Source organism: Tenrec ecaudatus, chromosome 17, assembly GCF_050624435.1.
Source record: "Tenrec ecaudatus isolate mTenEca1 chromosome 17, mTenEca1.hap1, whole genome shotgun sequence".
In the NCBI taxonomy this organism is placed as follows: Eukaryota; Metazoa; Chordata; class Mammalia; order Afrosoricida; family Tenrecidae; genus Tenrec; species Tenrec ecaudatus.
Genome location: NC_134546.1, coordinates 57,472,438 through 57,494,738, shown reverse-complemented (window position 1 = coordinate 57,494,738; position 22,301 = coordinate 57,472,438). Strand labels below are relative to the sequence as shown.

Sequence of the window (22,301 nt, the reverse complement as noted above, 5' to 3'; positions counted from 1 at the left end):
ATTCCCTCGGCAGCTTTCCCCCAAATGTTTTGACATAGCGAAATCAGCACCTCCGGCGCTGCATCCCTTGATTGAAACATGCCAGTTCGCTTGTCAGTTTCTGAGGGCTTGCTTTGGGACAATGCCTTCAATGTGCCTTAGACTGCTTCCTTCGGTGCGTTAGGCTCCTAATCATATGCTACCCGACATGGCTCGAAGCCAACCAGTTACTATTGTCACAGCGATTCCTTATTTTCCTTCCCTCTTCTTTTGGGGCTTTCTGTACCATTCCATATTTTGCTCCTAAAACCAAACTCAAACGGAAAACCCATCGAGTCAATTTGGACTCACAGCAGCCCTCCATGAGATGAAAAGAGAATCCCCTCTGGGGCTTTCTGGGGCTGAAAGCCACATTTCACAGGTGCCGACAGCGTCACCTCTCTCCCAAGGAGCAGAGACTGCTGTTATGAACTGCTGGACTTGCAGTTAGCCGCCCACAGGTGACTAACTATCCCACTCAGATTCCTATCTTGCCCACGAAATCCTTCAGTATTACAACTTGAGGCTTGAATATTTTTCTCCCGGCCTTTATTTACTTATTAATCATTTTATCGGGGGCTCTTACAGGTTCTCCAGGTCTTTCAGCGTGAGAAAACCAGGGCCTGTTCTTCCCTTTCGGTTTTCTAACTCCATGTCTTCACACACACCAGCACTTTGTCTTCTTGAGTCAACCTTTGGAATTTTCTGTTCGGCTCTTTTGAGTCAGCATTGCTTACATTTACTGAGCTGCTCTATGTTCACAAGCAAATTTCTTGTCTTTGCTAACAGCCATATCAGTCTCTTTCTTTACTACCTTTTTAAATGACCATTTGTTTTCTTCGTGTCTGATGTCCTTGATGTCAGCTTTGGTCATTAGCGTGCAATGCATCAAATCTACTCTTGAGATGGTCTCTACATTCAGGTAGGTTGTATTTTCTGTCTTTTTTTCCCTTCTTTTTAGCGTGTTATTGTGAATTTGGAGAAGAGCAAATCAATTTTCCCTTCAACGATTCATACACATTTTGTTTCATCTCATCGATTGCAGTTTCACAATGTAATACCACTTACCTGCTTCCTATCGCTTATCCCAATTCCTCCCTATTTCCTGTCTTCCGAACTCTGTGCTTGAGCAAATGCTGCCTTTTGAGCTCCCTAGTGTCACTGTTCATAGGTAAATCTATTGTCTGATGGAAACGCGAGCCAGGGGTGAGTTCATTTCTGTACCCACAGGGTACCAAGGCCCTATTTTCACTCCCGGGGACTTGTTTTCATGTTCTTATGTTTCAACCTGGACTTGCAGATAAGTATCTGATAGTCTCTTCCACAGCTGGCCCTGGCCTTGTTGTGACAGATGATACTGAGCTTCTTTATCGTCACTTTGCACAAATGGAGTTGATTTTATTTCTATGTATTCCATCCAGTGAGATTCATATATATAGTCAATGTCAATCTTGTTGACAAAGGTATTGCAGTGATTAAGGCTTTGGTCTTCAACCTTCTATCATCAGACCTTTGATGGTGTTGATGTCACTAAGCCCTATTTTTTCTTTCTTTTTTTTAAAAATTAGCCCTATTTTTTCTAACGGTGATCCTTCTCTGTTTCCAATCTTCCCGTTCAAACTCTCAGTAACCACCAATGCATCTCAAGGGACAAGGTCTTGGTCTTGGTAGTCCTAGCTGACAAACCTATCTTAAAAATACTGAACCACCTTTCAGTCCAAATACCAACCCAGGAAGACCTGCTGGTGACGGTCTTTGTAGCAAAGCATCTCCCCACTGGTATTTCTGATCACGAGTGGAGTATGAGGCACCAAGACAGACCAGGAAACGAGCGAAGAAAGGATCCAGGGCAAAGCAGAGTCTATGAGCCCGATCGGATGAACAGCAAGGAGGGGTTTTGTAAAGAGTTGCAAGAAAGAGACTTTAAATGGGCTGTCAAGCAGAACCTCCACTCTCCTCGCATTCTGATCCAGAAGAACCTTCCAGATTCCCTTCCAAGAGCACAAGCTCCGTCTCCAGAGGTACATTTTCTTCAGACTGGTCTGCGCTTGAATTTAAAGGGCAGCATCAAGTCACCTGGAGCTTGCAGAGGATAAGCCACAGCTGGGGACATTTGGTGTTTCGGGTATTCTGCTCTGAGCCAACCTCTCTACTGCTCTGAGGAAAGCAACTCTCTTTACCTTTGGAGGCAGGAGGCCTTTCAGAAAGTAAAGAGTTAACCTGAGAACAGTCACAAGCAGTATTTGTGAAACCTCCCCATCAACCTAGACTTTGTAGAAAAGTACTTTTTAGAATTAAATAAGCACAGATACCGAAGACCGACAGATATCAGTGTTAACTGATTGGTGGAACAGTTGTTACTAAAATCCACATCTGATGTAGGTTAGAGAACATGTCCCAGGGTCAGAAAATTCCCATTTAAAATTTTAATTTCAATCTAGAGATTTATTGAACACTGACTCAAGTGGGAGCTTCAATCCCCTGTGAGATTCTAGGAAGAAGTTGGAGAAACCAGCTGGCTTAATTAGATAGCAGTATACTTATCGCTTAACCCCAGTCTGATAGTTCACGAAACCCTTGCGAATTCAAGGGGAGAGGGACTTGTTACATCAAACACAGAGTTCAGAGAGGAGGATCAATGTGATAACAGGCCATTGGCTTGCTTTTGAGTTGAACCAAATTGCTAAATTAAAAACAAAGATGTCTCAAAGTGTATTTTCAAATCCTCAGAGAATGTTTGAAAATGCAAAGTTAAAAAGAAAAAGAAAGTGAAGAGTGTATGGATTGATTACTTAACCTCTTTCTGTATCTTAGACATCTTGAGTACACAGATATTAACTGAATAAAAAAATACATCAACATGAGAGAATGGAACAAGCAAAGCAATTGCTGTCATGATTTATAAATTTATTGATTGCTATAAAATTTGAAAAGGAGGGAAGAATATGCAGGAGGCATGAAATGCTTTTGAAGACTTTTGCCTTAAGACTAAAAATACTCTTTCCCTATAAGCGCGGTACTTCCAGAATGTGGGGGGAGGTCAGATGCTCACAGGCATCCTCCCAAAGGGCCATCAGTTGCCAGACTGCAGCAGGCCCCACTCCCTACTGTTAAGGACAATGGATACCTGCAGCCATCTATTTGGTTCCTGTAGGTGGGGTTTACATCCTACTGGTAATGGTTCCTATGGAGATCTAGGGAATAGGTCAAAGTTAAGCCTCCATCCTAAACCTAGGATCTGCCCATCTTGTCACATGTATACCCCCAATCCCTCCTCTTCCTATTGGGTATATGTCCCTAGACCACTCCCTCTCATTACTGTATTACCTATAGTATAGCCCCTTCCTGTGACGTATGTCCTCACCTGTAATTAAGGGGCTTGCATGTCCCCAGAGACTATAAAAAGCCTGGGCTAGCATTAAAGAGCTCTCTCTCTCTCTCCCTCCACGTGGACCATCAAGTGGGGTTGAAGTGAGCATGCTACTATGAATCGTGACTGACTCCATTTATTTCAATACTCCTATCTCTCATGCTCTCTGTAACTTTACTATGACCTTGACTTATTATCGCTGTATAACAGCGCCTACCGGACCCGTAATGATGTGTTAGGGGCTGGATTCCCCTGACACCAGAATAACTTATTGTTAATATTTCCCAAGTATTCCTAGTGTAAGTTAGGAAAAATCAACCACAATTCTCATGGCAAACAACAATTAAAAGACTCATTTAGTTACCATTGTTTGAGGGATTTGGGGATCCCCTTACCTCTGACTTAATAAAATTTGAGATGAACATTTTTGTAACCCAACTTTTTTAATGTAGCTAGGGAAAAAAACCTTTACAAAACGCGGTCAGGCTAAGGTACTTTACTTAATGCAGTCTCTATGGAATTTTTATTGCTCGCTACATTGCTCCAAAGCAGACGGTTGGCGGTGGATGTCACCTAGAAGGGACAGATCATTTGAGAGCCTACTTCTTTTATTTTCCTGACTGCGAGTGATTAACAGCCAGGCCCTGCTGTCTAGCCAGTCAAGAAAGACATCTGGAGATTGATCCGTGACTTAAAAAACCTTGTTGTTCTGTTGCTTGCTCGTGGTCAATAGCTGCTTCCCGTGGTTACCCTGAAAGCTGAGTTGATGTCAAATATCTGCATGACTCCCCCAGGTGTAAACTTCAAAGCCAAGGTAGATCTTCTCTGTGTGTTCTGGCTTCAAACAGGACACCACAAAGACAGTTCCGGTTTGCACTGCTCTGGTCTCCTGGATGGTCTGCCTTCTAAGTAAATCTTCTCTTTCTTCCTCGGACTTAAAATAAATGGGCTGTGTAAAATCCCTGCATTTCAAGCTACTATTTTGAAATCCAGGAACTCTGAATTTTTTCCAGAAAAAAAATTAATTTTCACGTTCAGGGATGACCCAGGACTGAAGGGAAAATTCTGCTTCTTTTTATTTTAAGATAACTTTATTTATTTATTAAAATTTTCAACAGTTTTATTGGCATATAATTCACATATTGTACAATTCAATGACTCAATCAAAAATTCTTCTTGATACTGTGTATGCTTACTGTCGAAGTGAGTGCCTTTGTGTGTTAGAAGATCTTTTGGAAAAGCAGATGCCTTTTCCTTTAGCAGTATGCTGCTCCAGGTGTACCTGTCACAAGATGCAAAATGCAAGCCTGGAGTAGCCCATCCTCTGAAGCAGTGTGGAACTTAGCTTCAGAATGCGTGCAAATTGCCTGGGGTGGTTTGAAACGCTGCTATGACAGGGTCCACAAAGGCCCGGATGCCTCTCTGGCACTGAGAGAAGTGCCACCAAGATTGAGGGAAGGTATAAAGGAAGGATACCAGAGCTTAAATTGTGGACACCTGGTTGGCAGAAGGCTAGGGATAACAGTGGAAGCCCAAACTCCATTTGCAGAGTCCGGGCATGGATTAAGCCTCTGGTGAATCCCATCTGACCATAGCTGAGGGATGTGAATAGAGTACAAACAACCAAGAAAGAGGATGCTGGCACCTTTCCTCGGACAGAGCCTATTGTACTGCAACGAGTATGCAGACATTGAAGACACAAGCATCACTAATACGGTCTACAGGTAAGACCACACACAGTACACATAACACGTAGCTTCTTTCAACAGGACACATATTTCATGCCTGCTGATTAAGAACAAGGAAATCGCGGAGTTGCACTGGCATCGAAATTCAAGAGACAGAAGGTTGTGTAATTATGTTTATCAAGAAGCTCATGTGTGTACCAGGGAATACTCCTTTCTGGCTGATGGGGTTGGGGTGGGGCATGGTAGACCTCAGGCCAAAGAAACAAACTTGTTAGGTTTCGTTAGGCTCAGTGCTGGTTTACTTTTAAAAAAGTGAATGAGTTGCCCACATTTAATACACTAAACATGCCAGGCTTAAAAAATTAAATCATGATCGTCTATCCCACTTAGGGTAAGACCTCACTGGGGTCCTGTGGCTCTTGTGTTTGTGACCTCTGCATCATGGAAAATCAAGTTTAAAATTGAATGATCTTGTCCAGAAAAAAAAAGTGGGCGAGTTTAGGAAGGATCTTTGTCTTGATAGCACTATCCTTATCAGCTAGAGGAACCAGTTTTAATCAACTATAAAGAAAGAGATTTAATTTCAGGAATCATTTTTAAAATGCAGGCACATTGGCTTGCATTTCTCAGGATTGGCTGGAGCAATCGACTCTGAGAGGTTACAGACTGTTTGTGGTCACAGGGAGAAGGCTCAGACAGGACAAGCTATCCCACCCTGGGGTTGAATGTTCCATCACACAGATAAGATCCAGTAGCATGTCAGTGGGTCAGGTCTAAAACATTCCATTGTGGCAAATTCAATAGAGAAGTGAACTCACTTTGGAAGGTACATAGGACAGCATCGAAGAAAGGAAACATACTTTGACTAGAAACAAGATTACCAAACATAAATGAAATAGTAAAATACTTATAAAGTATGGCGATTCAACTGTTCTGCGAGACCTGGTCCATGCACCTCCTCTCTCCCCCATATGTGGCAGGGAGTACATGATGGCTCTTTGAGTGGGAGCAGGGGAAGGCATGATGAGATCTGGTCATCTAAATCTACTAGAGGCCTTATTGCTAGATGCATCTGGCAGATGCAGATGCCCAGAGAGCTATCACTTCTTATGGGTTATCTGTGTAGCTCATAACAATTGGGATGCTGAATGACCATGTCAAGCAGGCCTCTTCTCAACCAGCCAAATTGCTTCTCCTGCTCTCTTAAAACTGCTCTGAATCTGAACAGATGCACAGGTGGGAGGCCAAAAGTTCAGAGTTAGTCAATGAGGTGAGACCTACGAAACTTGTACAAAGAAGGGGAGGAAAGTGATGAAACTCAGGCCGAGGCCGTCGGAGTGGGGCCCAGATGAGCAGATATAGGGGCAGGCCAAGCAGAAGCAAACTGGGCAGAGGCCTCTGAGGGGCAGAGTGCTAGGCTGCTCCCTAGTGTAGCTGCCCTCCCGCAGACAAGCTGTGCCTGGCTCCTTACGGCAGGAGTGCCCAGCGGAGTAGACTTCATTTGTGAGCCAGACTCAGCGTGCAGCCTGCTGGGGCTTCTCTGTACATGTTTCTCCTTCTTCCTCAAGCACACGCTCCCCCTTTCCTCCTCTCTCTCTGATGTCTTATTCATCTTTGGGAGCTCCGCTGAAGGATGACCTTTAGGAGCACACTCTGGTCGCCGAGACTAAGTTTGTTGCTCCTTGTCTTTGCCCCCACAACCAACCCCCCTCCCTTGGACAGTCCTTGGCAAAGCACTGACCACACAGAATTGTAACTCCTCGTTTACAGGTCAGTGCTCTCTCATAGCTGGGAGACCCACGGGGACAGTTTGCTGGGCCAGCATCATTGTTCACATCTCATCTGAAGTCAGTTCCTCAGAGAATTGTGGCTGGATGGTTCAATAAACGACAGTCCAATCCACCTGCGTTTCAGCTCCCTCAAGTGGTCTCCGCTGGCCTCTCAATCACAGACTGTCTGGTGCTTGTGGGCGGGCTTAGAAGATGGGAAGCAATGGACTTGACGCCCAACAGAGTTTCCCAAGGAGCAGAAATTCTGGGGGCACACCAAGCACAAGTTTCAGATGTAACCAATACTTCTAAAAAGATCCGTCTGAAAGAATAAGATGGGAAGGAAAGTGTGTGTGTGTGTGTGTGTGTGTGCGCGCGCGTGCAAGTGCATGTACGCACACAACTGCATTTATATTTGTACGTGCATTGGGGGAAGAGCCAGGACAAAGTGGGGGTGATAGCGTCTCGGCCATCACAAACTCGGGGTTAGAGAATGGAAAAGAGTGCAAGAAGGAGGGACTTCTTGAGGGATGATCTCACAAGGGAGCCACGGAGCCCCCAGAGCCCCCATGGGTGTGGAGACTGAGCATGATGTCTGAGCGGCTGAACGTAATTCTATTAAGAGGAAATAGAGGTCTATGCCAACCAGGCGCTATTCTTTCCCAGATGGAAGGCAACTTCATTTGTCTGACAAAGCCAGGGTTGTTCTTGGGTAAATCAGAGGTTCTAGGGAAAGACTCCAAAGACATTGGGGAGGCCAGTAGGCGGAAATACAACCCACGAGAGAGAAATACACCAAGAACTGACCCCAGAAGCCACATGCCCTTTCCACAGACGTGGTCCAAACCCAGCTGGTTCTCAAAGGGCTCACCATTCCTCCCAGTCTCAAGTTTCTTAGGGTTTCTCCACCATGAATAGCACAACCCTTTAAAGCAGTGGTTCTCAACCTTCCTAAAGCTGTGACCCTTTAATACAGTTCCTCATGCTGTGGTGACCCCAAGCCATCAAAGGATTTTCGTTGCTACTTCATAACTGTAATTCTGCTACTCTAATGAATCAGGCGACCCCTGTGAAAAGATCATTCGCCCCCCCCTAAAGGGGGCGCGACCCACAGGTGGAGAAGCACTGCTTTAAAGGCTTTCCATGGTCCTCAGTGTAATCATGTCCCTTAACAAGGCCCATAAAATCGATCTAAGCATCACTTTTTCCCACGAGTAAAGAGGAAATTACAACGACGCACTGTGTGGCCTCAACCCAGGATGGCTTGGGTTCTTGGAAATCGGAAGAACTTGGAAAAGGGGAACAACAACCTAAGTCTTTAAATGAACCTGAAAGTTCGACTTTGCGAAGCAGGCATGACCTCTTCAGGAGTGAGGTAGTGAGAGGCCCCCTTTTCTAATCCCGTCACCACTAAAGTCTGGGTCTGGGGTCTTCCTGCCTCTTCTGGGTCTGGGGTCTGGGCCTAGAGTCCCCATTGAGGTCTTTACTCAGACTTAGAATGGCTGAGCGGTCGCTGGTGCTGCTCAGCTCAGGAACTCCTTGTTCCCTGACCCAAGGAGACTCCGACTCCAGTAATAGGACTAGAGTCATGGGATTGACACTAGTCGTCGTCCACCATCCCCCTACAGGGCGACACCTTAAGGGTCATCAGACAGGGGAGTTACCTCCTCGGCCCTCACTGGTAGCTGGTTTCACTTGGATCGGACGATTCATCTGAAAGACACCAGACCAACACATCCAGTCAGCACCAATGTCTGGTTCTAGGACCCCAATTTTTCTACCCCTAGACTCATGGTCTGCACCCTGAATCCACTGAGCTCTGCCCTCCACCCCACCCCCTGCACTAGGATGAAATATTTTTTCCCCCTCCAAGATTCCTTCCTTAATCCCAAGAATTTTGGAAGGTGCTGAAATCTGAAGGAAGAGGTGTTGGCAGTCCAGTGGCAAGCCTGGGGTTGGGCAGGGGCTAAAAAGATTTTTCCATCTTTGGTTCTTAGGCGCATGTCCCTCTGTCTCTGCATGAGATGGATGGGGTGGGAGGGTGGAGTTGACACCGCAGACTCGGGTTTTGTGACGCAAGCTGAGACTGTAATGCTCCAGGTCAATTGAACGGAACAAGTTCGGAATCTGATCTCGTACTACCTATCCCAAACTGTGCCATCTAATGGTTGTAAGGCTTCAAGTAAGCCATCTGCTCTCTGACTCAGCTTATCAAATGGAGAAAACAGTCCCTGAGCGTCCATGTCACCAGAGGTTCCAGCTTCACCTATGTAGTCCCCTCCCTGGGTTGCTCAGCCCCGGGGATGCTGGAGTTCTCCATCCTCGGCCCTCATGTGTCTCATTCTTCCTGAAGAGACGCATCCACGCCCAGGAGGGTCTCGCTTCCTATCCGCGCAGTCGTGACTCAGAGCTCCATGCCTGCAGCCCAAGCCTCTCTCCTGAGATTTAGACTCGTGTGCCCAGCCGTTTGCTGGACATTTTGACTAGAAAGTCCCACTGGTTCCTTCCACGCAACACATCCAAAACAGAGCTCATCTTTTTACCCAGACCTGCTCCTCCCAGTCTCTCCATCTATCAGCCTGAACAGCCCCCCTCCAGCCCTTCCCCACAACCACTACCACCTTCTAATTCAGATTCCCTGGGAGGGGTGGATCAGAATCACCTGGGAACCATATCAGACTTTCAAGGTGGGGTTTTGTACAATTTTGGGAAAAAAAGCTCCTAGGTGATTTCCATATACACCCCCACAATCCCATCCCCCAACCACCCTTGGTGAATGAATGATTGAATCCCCATCTCACCTTCCTCTCATGGGTGTTGTGGGGATCACATGAGGTAATGGGGTGGCAAAAGGTCTTTGTACACTGCCAAGAGCTGGGTGCGTGGGATGTGAGGTATTATTGTTGGGGGGCAGAGAGCCGAGTGCCGGGAGGGAAGAACAGCAGGTTTCCCGTTCATGGAGGAAGGGGTACTGATGCCCATCTGGTCTGAGAAGGTGATGATCTGACCCCCTCCCTTCAGGAAATGCACTGCTTCTGCACCAATCAGGGCCCACTCCATCCCCTACCAAAGTGCTGGTTGCCGAGACAACAGGCAGCTTCCTGTTACCATAGCCACAAGTGCTACCCGGTAACTATGGTAACACCCTGGCAGTCACAGTTGAGCAATTTCCTTTGGATCAAATTTGAAGGTTGGGAGGGGTGGAGAAGACTGACTAAAAAAGAATTAAAAAAATACATATATATATAGGAAAACACGCCAAATCTGAACTAGTGCAGTCCCCTCCCCCACCTCATCCAAGCAGGACATAGGTTCTTACACGCTCTGACACACCCACCCCTAGTGGTGGAGCACTTGCAGTGTGCCGGGCTGTGGGTGGGGGCCCAGACACTGACAGGACACAGGTTGCCGTCTAGAGGGGATGACAGATCAATCCACGCAGATCAGGGCGAGCTGGACAGATCTGAACTGGTGTGGACCAGGAACCAGGAGGGCGGGACTCAACCCTGGGTACGGGCACCTGTGATTGTGGTGGAGAGACCAAGAGACAGGCATGGAGAGCAGAGACACTGTGAGAGATGGTGAGGGACAAGAAGAGTGAAATGTTGAGAAAGAGAGAGAGCAAGGAAGACAGACCCAGGAAGAGAAATAGGGGTGGAGACAGGAATTGAGGAGATGAAAGGCCAGAAAGCCGGGCTGGGGGGAGCCTGGTGGGCTTGAAGGAGAGAGGCAGAGCCTGGGCAGGGGGGCAGTGAGGGTGAGCAAGACCATCATTATTTTATTAGTTCTTAAATAGATCCTGAGAATTTCTCTCTGGAGTCCAAAGTGACAGGCACATGTGACAGTTTCCATGGCAGCTGCCTCCCCAGCTGGTTTCCTGGGAGATGGAGTGCACCAGTGCTCTGGGTGACACCCCTTTCCCCCCTGCACCCACTCCACCACCCCTAGTGAAGAGCAGGCATTGAGTGGAATGAATATATATATCCCACCTGGAGCTGACACGGTTCAGGCCACAGAGGCTGGGAGCCAAGACCTTCCAACACTCAGGCACACTGCCAGTGTGTCCTGACCTCTGTGAAGAGCCTCAGTCTGGGTCCTTGGGAGAGAAGCCATGACAGATGGAACCCGAGTCTCATGGGCTCACAGATGACGCTACCATTCCACGAGAACTCCCGATGTGCGGGGCTCTTGCTGGGGCACGTTGCTTACATTGATCCTACACCTTTCTAATCATGCCGCAAGGAAATATTATTGTCCCCACATTGTAGATGAGAAAGCTGCGGCTAGGGGAGGTGAAATCACACATCCAAGATCACTTGGTGGGGAAGTGGTTGAGCTGAGATTTGCCTCCGTTTTATCTAAAGCTGAAGCCCCTGCTTTACCCATTGCGCTGCTGTCCTCGGTCCTGAAGAACACCAGCATGCATCCTGAGGCACTGAGGGGCAGGGACTTAGGAGGCTGTGGGGGAAGTTACCTCCAGCCTCAGAAGCTGGATCAGGAAAAGTTTCAAGGAGGGGACAGCATTTAACTCGTACCATGCAGGGCTTTGGCCATGTAGAAGTAGCGGGAGAAGTAGAGATTCCTGGCAGCAAAAACAGTTCTCGTGAGGATCTGGCGTTGGGATAGTCAAGGAGATTGCTCCTGAGTCAACTAGATGTGGATTTCAAGCTTGATTCCATCATGGTCACGTTCTCAGTGGTCTGTAAGTCTTAGCATGTATCCCCATGAGTGAAGAGGGAAATCCCGATCCTAACCTTGCAGGGTTTTGGTGGAAATGACAATACCTAGATCTTGGTAAATGCACCAGATCTAATACTTTTCTTTTGAATGGAAGGATAGGAAACTGACTGGTAGGCAGAGCCAGATCAAGGCCAGACTGTGAACACTACTGAAACCAAGATTTTCAACTGGGTTGCACTTCAAAGGAAACAGGGACCCAGGGTGGTCTTAAGCAGTGGGGTGACCTACTCAGTTTTGTTTCACAAAGGATCTCATTGTGTTGCCAATGTACAGAGAAGGGATTGGAAGGATTAAAGGCAGGAAGGTCAGGGGTAGAGTTAAGGGGTGAAGGTGACTTGGATTAGGGGACAAGGAGAGATGTTTGGGAAGAATTAGCTAGACTACAGCTCTTTGGGATGTAGAGACTGAGGAAGAGGAGGGAATGTTGATTGACTTCCAGGTTTATGGCTCAAGACTTGAGGCAGAGGGGAACTTGGAAGTGCCTTGGCAGCCCACAAGGATGAGGACAGATTAGAGAAGGGTGCTGCTTCCAGGGCTCTGGGCCTTCAGTCCCCACTGGTCAGTGATCATGGAGGACACCTGGGATTTGATATGCTCTGTGTGGCTCGTTGGAGACGACATGCCCACATGAGTGATCTAGGCAACCCTACCCTTCCTTGTGCCTTCCTTGGCCGGGGGGAGGAAAGTAGGAATGAGATCAACTAACCAGGGTTCCCCTTTGAGGAAAAGAGGGCATTGTCTCCTTGGCCAAGAACTTGTGGGAGGGACTTCAGGTGAGCTCTTGCCTTCTGCTGAGGACCCACTCATACCCTGGGTAGAGTCCTGCTTTAGGACCCAGCCTTGAAAGGGAAACAGGGAGGTGATGTGAGAGAGCAGAGAGCACAGTTTAATCCAATCAACACGAGGTGGGGGGGGGCAGGAGGGGGACGCCAGAGGTAGTTCAGGCATCCAGAAGGTCCTGTTCTTTTGTCTCAGCGAGAGACTACCTCCTCACCTCTCTGCTTAACTTTTATAAAGTTCCTCCATCAGTACTGTCTTTTGGGGCCCAGCATGTTTGTCTGTAGATTCCTTCTTCCTGATGCCAGTAAGAGCTCCAGTAAGCACGCACGCCCCAGCACCAGTTCCCTCATGGGAAGAGCGCTGACAAGACAGTTACCACAAAAAGGACCGTTGGGGTGTTTGAGAGACGTGTCATGGGTTGTGAGGATGAGGTGGGCAGAGAAAAAACAAATTTTCTCCATTTCAGTCTTATACCTCCACTGTTCTGATTGAACCTGGTCCTCTTGGCTCTAGAATTTATATAGCTATTCTAAATAGCTTCCATGTTTCATCTCCTCTTCCTCCTACTCCCAACCTACCACAACCGCTCAGCCAGCAACACCATCTACCTGTACTCAAGCGCCAGTATCTATAAGGATCATCCTCTCTCTAGCGTTACTTCCTCTCCAATCCATCCTCCACACTGCGACCAGAGCAATCTGTTTAAACTGGCCCCCCTCTCTTCACTGCTTAAGATTCACCATAGTTCCCCATTGCAAGCCTCCAGGTAAAGTCCAGGTCCCTAAGTCTGGCAGTCAATATTTGTGACCTTGACTCCCCTTGCGAGCCCCAGGTGGCTTTACCAGAGACCCCTGTCAGGGAGTATGCTTGATAGTGGGCACCAGGTGAGGCTGTTTCCTTCCCAGTTTCTAGACCCTTGGCCAGGATGGAATTGGATCAAGATTCCACTCAGATCGAATCTCCTCCATGCAGGCCTCCCTCCCCATTCCCGATGCCTCTTTTACTTGCCCAGACAGAAACTCCAAAGGGATCCCATGAGTTGTTTCTGCATTGCCAGTTCCTTGAGGATAAAGGCTCAGACTCACTCGCTGGGAAACTGCTAGCACATCCAGTGCCTTTCTGCGAATTATGGAAACACATCCTCCTAACCCCAGGGATAAAGGAGAGACACGTGCCTTCCTCTGGGCTAACGCAGCCCTGCAGTGATGTGCCTGGTGTAGCCAACAGAGCATGACTGGATTTGGCCCCCATCTGCCCTCCCTATCCAAGCTGTTCTGTGCAGGGCACAAGTGAGAAAGCAGGTGCCCGGCCTGATTCAGTGATGTCTCTTTCCCAGAGTTTGACGGAATGGAGGATATCTAAGGGAAAGGAGGTCATGAGCAGAGAGAGGGGCAGGTAAAGGGACACCTCCTGAATCCCAGAAGGTGAGGCTGAAGTTGGGCCTCACTCTCTTCTGGTGAGTTCTGGAGTCCAGCATGAAGTCGGGAAAACTTCAGGAGGTGAGAACCATCTGGAACAGGGAGACACATTTTGGGAGCTGACAGATATCGGCAGGGGGTAGGTCGAGGGGAGCTAAGAGGAGGTTCCAGTGAAACTTCCAGGGGACCAGGCTTCCTCAGCCGGGGCGGGGGTGGGGAGCCACGTGGGGGGCGGGGGGAAGCTTCTTCTCGTTCCCTCCTAACACTGACTCCAGGAGTCCAGATTGAAGTCTTGTCTCTGCTTCTCCAGCAGGTGGCACATGTACACAGGACCCAGTGCTGGCAGAGCCCTGGGCACCCCCCCCTTCCAGGAGACCAGGTGACTGAAGCTGCCACTGCCCCTGGCAGGCTTAGGGGAAAGATTGATGGCACAGACATGGCTGGGGCTGGCCAACAAAGCCATCGATTTTCATTTAGGAGAATGATTAAATATTAATTTTCACTTTGTTAAGCTGGGGAGGCTGAATAAGGCCAGTCCTGGCAGGGCTAATGGCAGCCAGGCTGTGTTGGAAGACTGCAGATGGAGAAGAGGTGCATGTCCCCCATCACCAGTCCCTCCAGACCCTAACAATTCCCCCAGCCGGACAGACATAGCACAGCAGTGTGGTTGGTGGTTAAGTGACTTAGTCCCAGAGCCCTGCTACCTGGGCTCATAACCCACACCGTCCCTTTATAGGAGCTGCATGACTATGGACAGAAGTGATCCTAGGACTCAGTTCCTTCATCTGTAGAACGGGGATGACAAGAACAGCACTGTCACCACAGAGGATGAAATGGCTTGGGACATGACAAGTGCTGGGAACCTGTCTGGTATTTCACATGTTACAGTTTCTCTTTTCTGTCCCACAATTTCTCCCAGTACTCCAGGGCTTCACAGCTCATGTGTCACATGCCCTCATGGTCATGGAGTGCCCATGACCACGGGTCCCTGTCACCTCAGTGGGGCCCTGAGGCTCGTTGAAGGAGCTCCAATGGCACAGTGATTAAAGTGCTCAACCACTCACCAAAAAGCTGGTAGTTCGAACTCATCAACCACCCCACGGCAGGAGGATGAAGCAGTCTGCTTCCACAAAGATGAACTGAAATCCTTGGGGTGCGTGTCAGTTATACTCTGTCTTATAGGGTTGCTATGAGTTGGAATTGACTTGACAGGAGAGTTGGGTTTGGTATTTTGGGCTTGGGGCTGGTTGAAGGAGGTTTTGTTTTCCCAATGTTTATCTTAAATTTTTCAGTGCCCCCTCCCACCCGTTTGCCTTCAGAATAACACCCACCTTCCTTTGCTGGCATTCCTCTTCAAGCCCTGCCCACTGCAGAACTTCTATTCATTCTGGCTCCCACTCTCGTGGGCCTTCCCCGACACTCCAACCCCCAGTTCCCTGTCACACGTATCCTGCTCCTTTTGTTTCCGCCCCTTGATTGAGGCCACATGGAATGTCATAGCCTGTTTCACTGACCTCAGTTCTAGCATCAGCGGTCATTGGCTCCCAGGTTGGCTGAATGGTGACGTCTACCACCATTCGGGACGTTGCCATTACTATCTGCTACTACACCCAAGTAGCCCATCATGAGTGTTTCGTGTCTGCCATGAACTGAGCACTTTACATGACTTGGCTCATTGAACCCCCACAGCGATCCCGTGAGTTGTTGGAGAGATGGGTGGAGCCTTGCTCAAGGTCCCAGAACTGGTGGGTGGCGAGGCCTGTAGCCACACGGAGGTATACTTGACTCCCGAGCCTGGGGACAAAGGGTTGGTGAAACCAGCAAGTTGGTCCTCCTTGGCACAGAGCTCTTTCCATTTGCTAGACCAGACCCATGGCTGTCTAGCCAATTCCACCAATTCCGATTCATAGCAACCCGATAGGGCAGGCAAATTTCCCCATGGGGTTTCCAAAGCTTCTTTACAGAAGCAAATTGTCACATCTTTCTCCTGTGGAGCTAGCTGCTGTGGGTTTAAACTGCTGACCTTCTGTAAGCAGCCAGGCGCTTAACCACTACACCACCAGGACTCCTTATCCCACTGCCAGACAGCGCCAATTCGGAGACACGACTGACTGCTTGATGTGCACGAAAGTCAAGGCCTGTTGCTTATCGCCACTAATCTTGATCCCGCCCTCTGGGGCCACTTGTAGAAAACCCAAGATCATTTCAGAATCTAAAAGCAGTCACCCCACTTCAACAAGAATATGTACTGAGATTTTGCTCACGGCTAGGCACTTGATAAGCCTCAGCCCTCCCTCTAGCCCAGGGAGATAGATGTTTGTATAACCCATGTAAAGATATATTTATTTGCTTGTTTACTTAAGCCAAATCTTTAATGATGAGACAATTAAAGCTCAAGAGGCAATGTAATATACCCAGGTTCATAAAACCGGTCAATGGCAGAGCTCGGATTTACACTCAGATCCATAAGACTTAAAGATCAGTATTCTTAATGATTAGGTTATGATGCCTCCTTATTAAAATTCAAAGACCTGTTGCCACTGAGTCAGATATGACTCATGGCAACCCCATGTGATACGGAGTAGAATTCCTTTACAGCGTTTTCTGGGTAGCACTCTTCACACCAGGCCTTTCTCTCCTGGAGCTGCGCAGTAGCCAAGTATAAACCACATCACCGTCAGGGTTCCTTACCTGCCCCTACCCCAATCCTCTCCAGACAAATACCCTCAATTCCTTCATATGTTCTGCCCACATTTCATTTTTGCTCCTACTCCACCCTGGTCACTCTTTGATATCCTAGTCATACCCTAATGATGTCGTCTCCTAGGCTCTGGCTGCTCTTCACATTTGAAAAGTCTTCTTGTTCCAGATATTCTGTTCCTTGGATAAGAGAAAACGAGGCTGTGCTGGCGTAACTTGCTCTTGGTGAACTGCGGTGCGTTAGCTCCTGCTGGTCACTGCCTTCTTCCTGCTGCAGTCAGTAGGCCCTGCTTGGCTGTTTGTCCAGTGACTTGCCATTAGCCATTAGCCAGAGCCAGTGAGGTGCTACTGGGACATAAAATCTAGCTAACCATTGAATCAGGTCTCCCTGAACTTTGGCCCAGTGTTTGGGGGTGTGAAAGGAAGGTGATCTTTGGGAGGCAAAGCCCCTCAAAAACATTACAGGGAGATGACAAGAGCACAGTGCCACCAAGGACCCTGGGACCTGAGAAAGTGGGTTGAGTCTGTATCCCCTGGAGTCACATACATGTTCACACCAGTTGACAAATGACATCGGAAGCCATAATTTTAACCAAGGTGGACAAGATCTAGCTTTGCTTTTAACCCTGATGCTTCTCTTGAAAGACAGGGTAGAGCATGTCACCCGGGGGAGGGGGGGCTGACTTCCTTCTTTTGAGCCACAAGACTGAATATAACAAAGAATCTAGAGCCTAGGGAAGACCCCCTTCGAGGGAGCTGACTCTGTTTCTAGCTCTTGGTCGTGGCCCATTCCCCACGTGCTGCACACAGGGTGTGCCCCAGCCTGAGCTGATTGCCACCCACCCCCAACCCTGGAGGACTTACCCCTGGCAGGGTCTTCTGCTCGTGCAGTGCACTCTGGGCCTTGAGAGCAGAGTCCCGGGCGCAGTAGGTGAGGAAGGCACAGCCTGGGGAGGAAGAGGCTGGCTCAGGGGGTTTCCTGAGATCCCCAAATGCTCTTCCAGGAGAGACTCCATTAAGTTGACAAACTCAAGATCACAATCATGTAAACAAGGGCACTACTTTTGAGAAGCTTCTCTGGCTCCCATCTTCTCGGAAGGGAGGGACTTCCTGTGCCTGGAGACCTGTGTCTCCAGCTCCTGCTCCCTCTCATTTGCTCCTGGCCTCCTGCCCAAGGGAACATGTGCACTCACACCCAATCACATGCTCATACAATCCTGTGCCCTCCCCTCCCCACTCAGGCCCTAAGTCCTGTTGGCTCCAATCTCACTAAGCGGATTTGCTTTCAGCTTTAGCACTAGCCTTCCCTACCTTTTTAAAATTCAGACTCACCAAGTCTCCTAGAATCAGTAGCAACTCCTTCCCAACTTAGTGGAAAGGACAGGAGGCAGAAGAGGAGGAGGATCATTGGTGGGGTGTGTGCGTGTGGGGTGAAAACCTAGGACACCACAATTCCTTCCCAACATCTTTCTTTTCTGTGTTTGAAGCTGGAGGTATGGATTCATTTGAGACTTGAAAGATGGGGCTCGCTTAAAGGCTCTCTGCAGGTGGAAGCTTTCAGGGATATCTAAATCTCATCCACTCCTCTTAGAGAGTTATTGTGTCCCAACTCTGAGGCCTCTACAAGGGCCAGCAGACATGGGACTAGACAGGTCTGGACTGAACCAAAAGGCCAGGTCTACCTCTCCTTGTTCAGCTTCAGACCTGACAGCCGGCTAGGAGCCACAGGTAAGCCTTCCTTTGCAAAGGGAGTGAGTATTCAATCATTCATTCAGAACATAGTTATCAGATGTTTATTATGGAGAGGTTTTAAAATGATGGGCTTGGAGACAGAATGGCAACCATTCCCTGACCTGGCGGGGATTCCCTATGTAATTTATCATGGGGATACTTATTGAGTCTCAAAGTGGGAGAATTGTCTCAAAGAGGACACTGAGTCCTGCAGAACAAATAAGGGTTAGCCAGGTATCAAGAGGGGGAAACAAATATTTCAGGCTCATATGAAGTCTTTTCTTTCTTTCCTTTTAAAAAAAATGAAGTCTTTGATCTAAAAAGGATTTGGTGTGTTGGAGGAGTGCATAGCAGGCCCCTATGGCAGGAGCTTGGTGACTGGAGGCAGTGACAAGTGAGGTATGTGGCAGGCAGGTGACACAGGACTTTGTGGGCCTCCATTGGATTTGGAACTTCCTCCTAAGAGCAATAGAGCGCCCCTCAAGAGTGACAGAATAAGATCTGAGGTTTTTAAAAAAGAATCTTTTGAAGCTAGCAAGGCCAAAGACTGAAAGAGGGGAAAGTGGGTGTGGGAAATCATTTGGAACTTGATGGTGCAGGTTTCCATTTATGCCTCAGCAGACAAGAATGAGAAAGGGCTGTATTTCTAAAGTGTCTTTTACATGACTGCCCCATAAGGCACATGGTACTGGTCATTCACTGACTAAAGGGACCTGGAGACCACTGGGATCAGCAGCTTATATTCACAGGGTAAACTGTAGCCCAGAGAATGTGTCGGTGGCCTGGCAGGATGTGGACTCTCCTAACTCCCAGGCTGGATTGTTTTCAAAGCCCAGTGGCTGCCTGCCTCAGTACTCACCAGTGAAAAGGAAACGGAATCACCCTGGCTGTGGGCCATCACTGTTGCAGGGGTGAAGGTGGGCAAGGCAAGCTATTTAGTGGGAGACCCTTCCCAAGCATTGTGACAAAGAAACAGGTGATCTTTGTCAGGGGGAATGATGGGGTTGGTCTGTTGATAACTTTACCCCAACCACCTAATTGATTCTGCTTACATCCCTGACCCATCTTCTATAATCACCAAGCCTTTTCAGTTGACGTCAAAAGCTGGTGTGGGGTGGGGGTGAGGAGCATTCAGGGCCTGTCTGAAAGGCCTAATGAATAGAGCCCCGTGCATTCCCTGGTATTGGGTGTGAAGCGATGGAGGAATGAGAAGACAGAGTAGCATGGTTTGAGGGAGAGATGTATGAACACACAGGAAGAATGACAGTGACATGGAAAGAGTGAGAGATGATAAACAGCTCAGAAACTTAATAATGTTTGAGTGCGAAGTGAGAACACGAGCTTAGACTTCCATATGGAAATCTCAGCCTAGAAAATAAGGTGCTATGGATGGGTGGACAGACAGGCTGCGTTAGGAGAAACCTGGATGGTGTGGTCTTGTCCTCTCATGTCCCCTTTCGTATATCTCCAAAGGGTAATAGATGCACCTATACCCATCTGGTCCCAGCCCTTTCATGGGTATCTATCCCTGAGGCTCCTACACCTATGTGGCAGCTCAGTCAAAAGAAGTAGCAGCCTGAGTCCAGCTCACAGTCCTTAAGAACACACCGTTAACTATATAACCTAAGGCCCAGCACTTCTCTCCTGGGAAGATTCTGGACGATGGATAGATATCCTTACCCCCCAAACCTGAATTTACAGCGTGGGTGAGGGCAAGAGGGAATAAAGATGCGTTGCAAATCATCCCCCTTCCTCTTGTCCATGTATGACACTGCGCTTCCGCATAACAGTGATTAGTATGGCTCTTATTCCAGCCCAGCCTGGACAGACTTTTCTGCATGTAAACAAGCCTCCTCCCTCTCTCTACAAGAAGAAAGGGGTGTGGCTGGACAGGGCCATGGCGCCTCTGTCTCTCTGGCAAGGGCAGGAATAAGACCCCTTGTCTCTTCCACCTGACCCATCCAGAAAGTGCTCCGGATCCCAACTAGCCTGTGAAAGAGGGAAAACAGGAAGCTCTAAAGAGGACCAGAGAGAAGAAGATGAGGGGCAGGAGCAAGGGAAGCGGGGGTGAAAGAAGTGTGGGTTCAGCTGAAGGGAAGGCTGAGATGAGGGGACACAGGTGGAGAGAGTCCCCAGCTGGAGCTAGGGGCTGGGCTGACATCAGAAGAGTAACAGGCATGTGTGGACTTGGGAAGGGGCAGGGGGCTTGGGGCCGTTGCTAATGATGAGGTGGGCGTTGAGAATGGAGTGTGTCCTGGGAGGGGAATTGGCGTTGTGAGTTAGCCAGGTCTAGCATGTGAAGAAGGGGAGCGCGCTTGGGTTTATCAGGTTGCCGTTCCGGTCAAAAGAAAGCTCTGGAACTTGGCTGGACAGGAAAGGCCGGAATGAAGGGTACACATCCCAGAAAGAGGGGGAATTGTTTGGGTCTGAGTCTAGAGGCACCAGATGCGGGGGTGGGGTGGGATGGGTAGGGGTGTTTCAGGAATGCTTAGGTCCAGGGTTTGGAAGGTTGAGAGTATTGGAGATAAGGGTGGACTAAGTTTCCAAATTCCAGGATTTGAAATACCTGGTGGGAAGGATAAAGGAGAGGTTTAAGAGAAAGGCAGGCTGTTGAGTATGAGAGGTAAGGGAGTTGGCAGCTAGACTGGAGGAGATGTTGACCAGAGAAAATTCTGGGTTGAGGGTTCTGTGAGCTGGGAGGGGACTGGCCTGAGGTGGGGCTGGTGATGGACTGGTGTTGGACTGGCTTTCGTTCCGACTAGGACGGGGCTGCGGAGGGGGCTGGGGTTTGGGCCCGGCTGCACGCTAATCAGATTGGGGCTGGGCTGGGCTGGGCTGGGCTGGGCTGCCCCCGCGCACCTTTGTGGAGGCCGGTGAGCCGGTCCTTCAGCACCGTCAGCTCGTAGATGCGGCCGAACTCCTCGAACAGCGGCTTGAGGTCCTGCTCGTCCAAGCCCCGCGGGATCTGCCCCACGAAGAGCTTGATGGCGTCGTGGTCCTTCATGGGGACGGCGGGACCCGGGTTCAGCCCGCTCAGGCCGACGCCGCTGTCCGTGGTGCTGAAACCCAAGCGTGGGCCAGGGCCGGCGGGCGGCAGAGACCCTCCGGGCGCAGCGGCCATGTCCCCGCCCGGTCCGCCCTCCCGCCGGTCCCACCGGTCCCGCCTGTCCCGCCGTCCCCTCCCTGGACCGGTGGAGAGGGCCAGGGGGAGGGGGCGGGGCCCGGGCGGCGAGGGCGGGGGGCTGGCAGGGGGCGGGGTCCGGGCGCAGAGAGGGTGGGGCGGGCGGAGAGGGGCGGGGCCGGGCGCGGGGGCGGGGCCCGCCCAGGCGGAAGGCGCCGGGGTCTGGCGTGGGGTCCCAGCGCCGCGCTCTCGGGGATCCAGCCAGAGCTCTCCCGGAGTCGAGCCCCTCGCTCCAGCCCCCGAGCTTGGTGACGTCAAATAGCTGGCTGCCGGGTCTACGCAAATGATTTGCATAATGTAGAAGCAGTGGCCAATCAGAGCCGGAGTTGACCGGGCTCGGCCCGGGGCGGGAGGGGCGGCCGGGCTCACGCGCTCCTGCTTGCTATGGCAACCGGACCCTCGGCCGCCCAGTGTGTGTCGAGTGTGTGCGGGCGTGGCCGTGCACGGTCGCGAGTGTGCGCCTTGGACAGCGCGAAGAGAAGCCGCTTCGTCATGCGTGCTGGTGCCTGCGGGAGTCGGAGCTCACGCCTCCCTCACACACACGCACACGCACACACACACACACACACACCCACACACGCTCACACACACCTCCAGTCATTTGCGGGCGTGGATGGGGATTCCTCCTCTCCGTCCTCACAGCCAACGCCAATCCCCCGCAGCCGGTCCCAACGCGCTTCATCACAAATCTCTCTCGCGGGTCTCCGACCACTTTACTCGTGAGTCTGGAGCATCCTCATCTTCATCTTCCTCTCCTCCGACATCCTAACTGGCGGAAGAAGAATGGAGAAAGCAGACACTCGGAACACTCCCTGAACAGATTCCTCTCCAAGAGCGAGCGGGAACCCATATGAGCAATCCTTTCGTCACCCCAGTTGTGGGGGTGCCAAGTGCCCGGGTCACCCC

At 49.7% G+C, this 22,301-nt stretch overlaps 1 protein-coding gene across 7 annotated transcripts in view; it reads right to left on the bottom strand.

Moving 5' to 3' along the window:
- CELF6 (CUGBP Elav-like family member 6) overlaps positions 1-21,335 on the bottom strand; it is a 28,229-nt gene extending 6,894 nt beyond the window's left edge. For 3 of the 7 annotated variants that reach the window (XM_075536126.1, XM_075536129.1, XM_075536128.1), the window contains exons 1-3: positions 21,074-21,335; positions 17,348-17,430; positions 8,510-8,558 (exon numbers count right to left, since the gene is read on the bottom strand). In XM_075536126.1, the coding sequence (XP_075392241.1) occupies positions 8,510-8,558; positions 17,348-17,430; positions 21,074-21,335 (394 nt within the window). Of the gene's footprint in view, positions 1-8,498; positions 8,559-17,347; positions 17,431-21,073 lie in introns of all 7 variants that reach the window. The other 4 variants (XM_075536131.1, XM_075536132.1, XM_075536130.1 and 1 more) reach the window with 2 other exon arrangements.
- Positions 21,336-22,301: the final 966 nt, after the last annotated feature.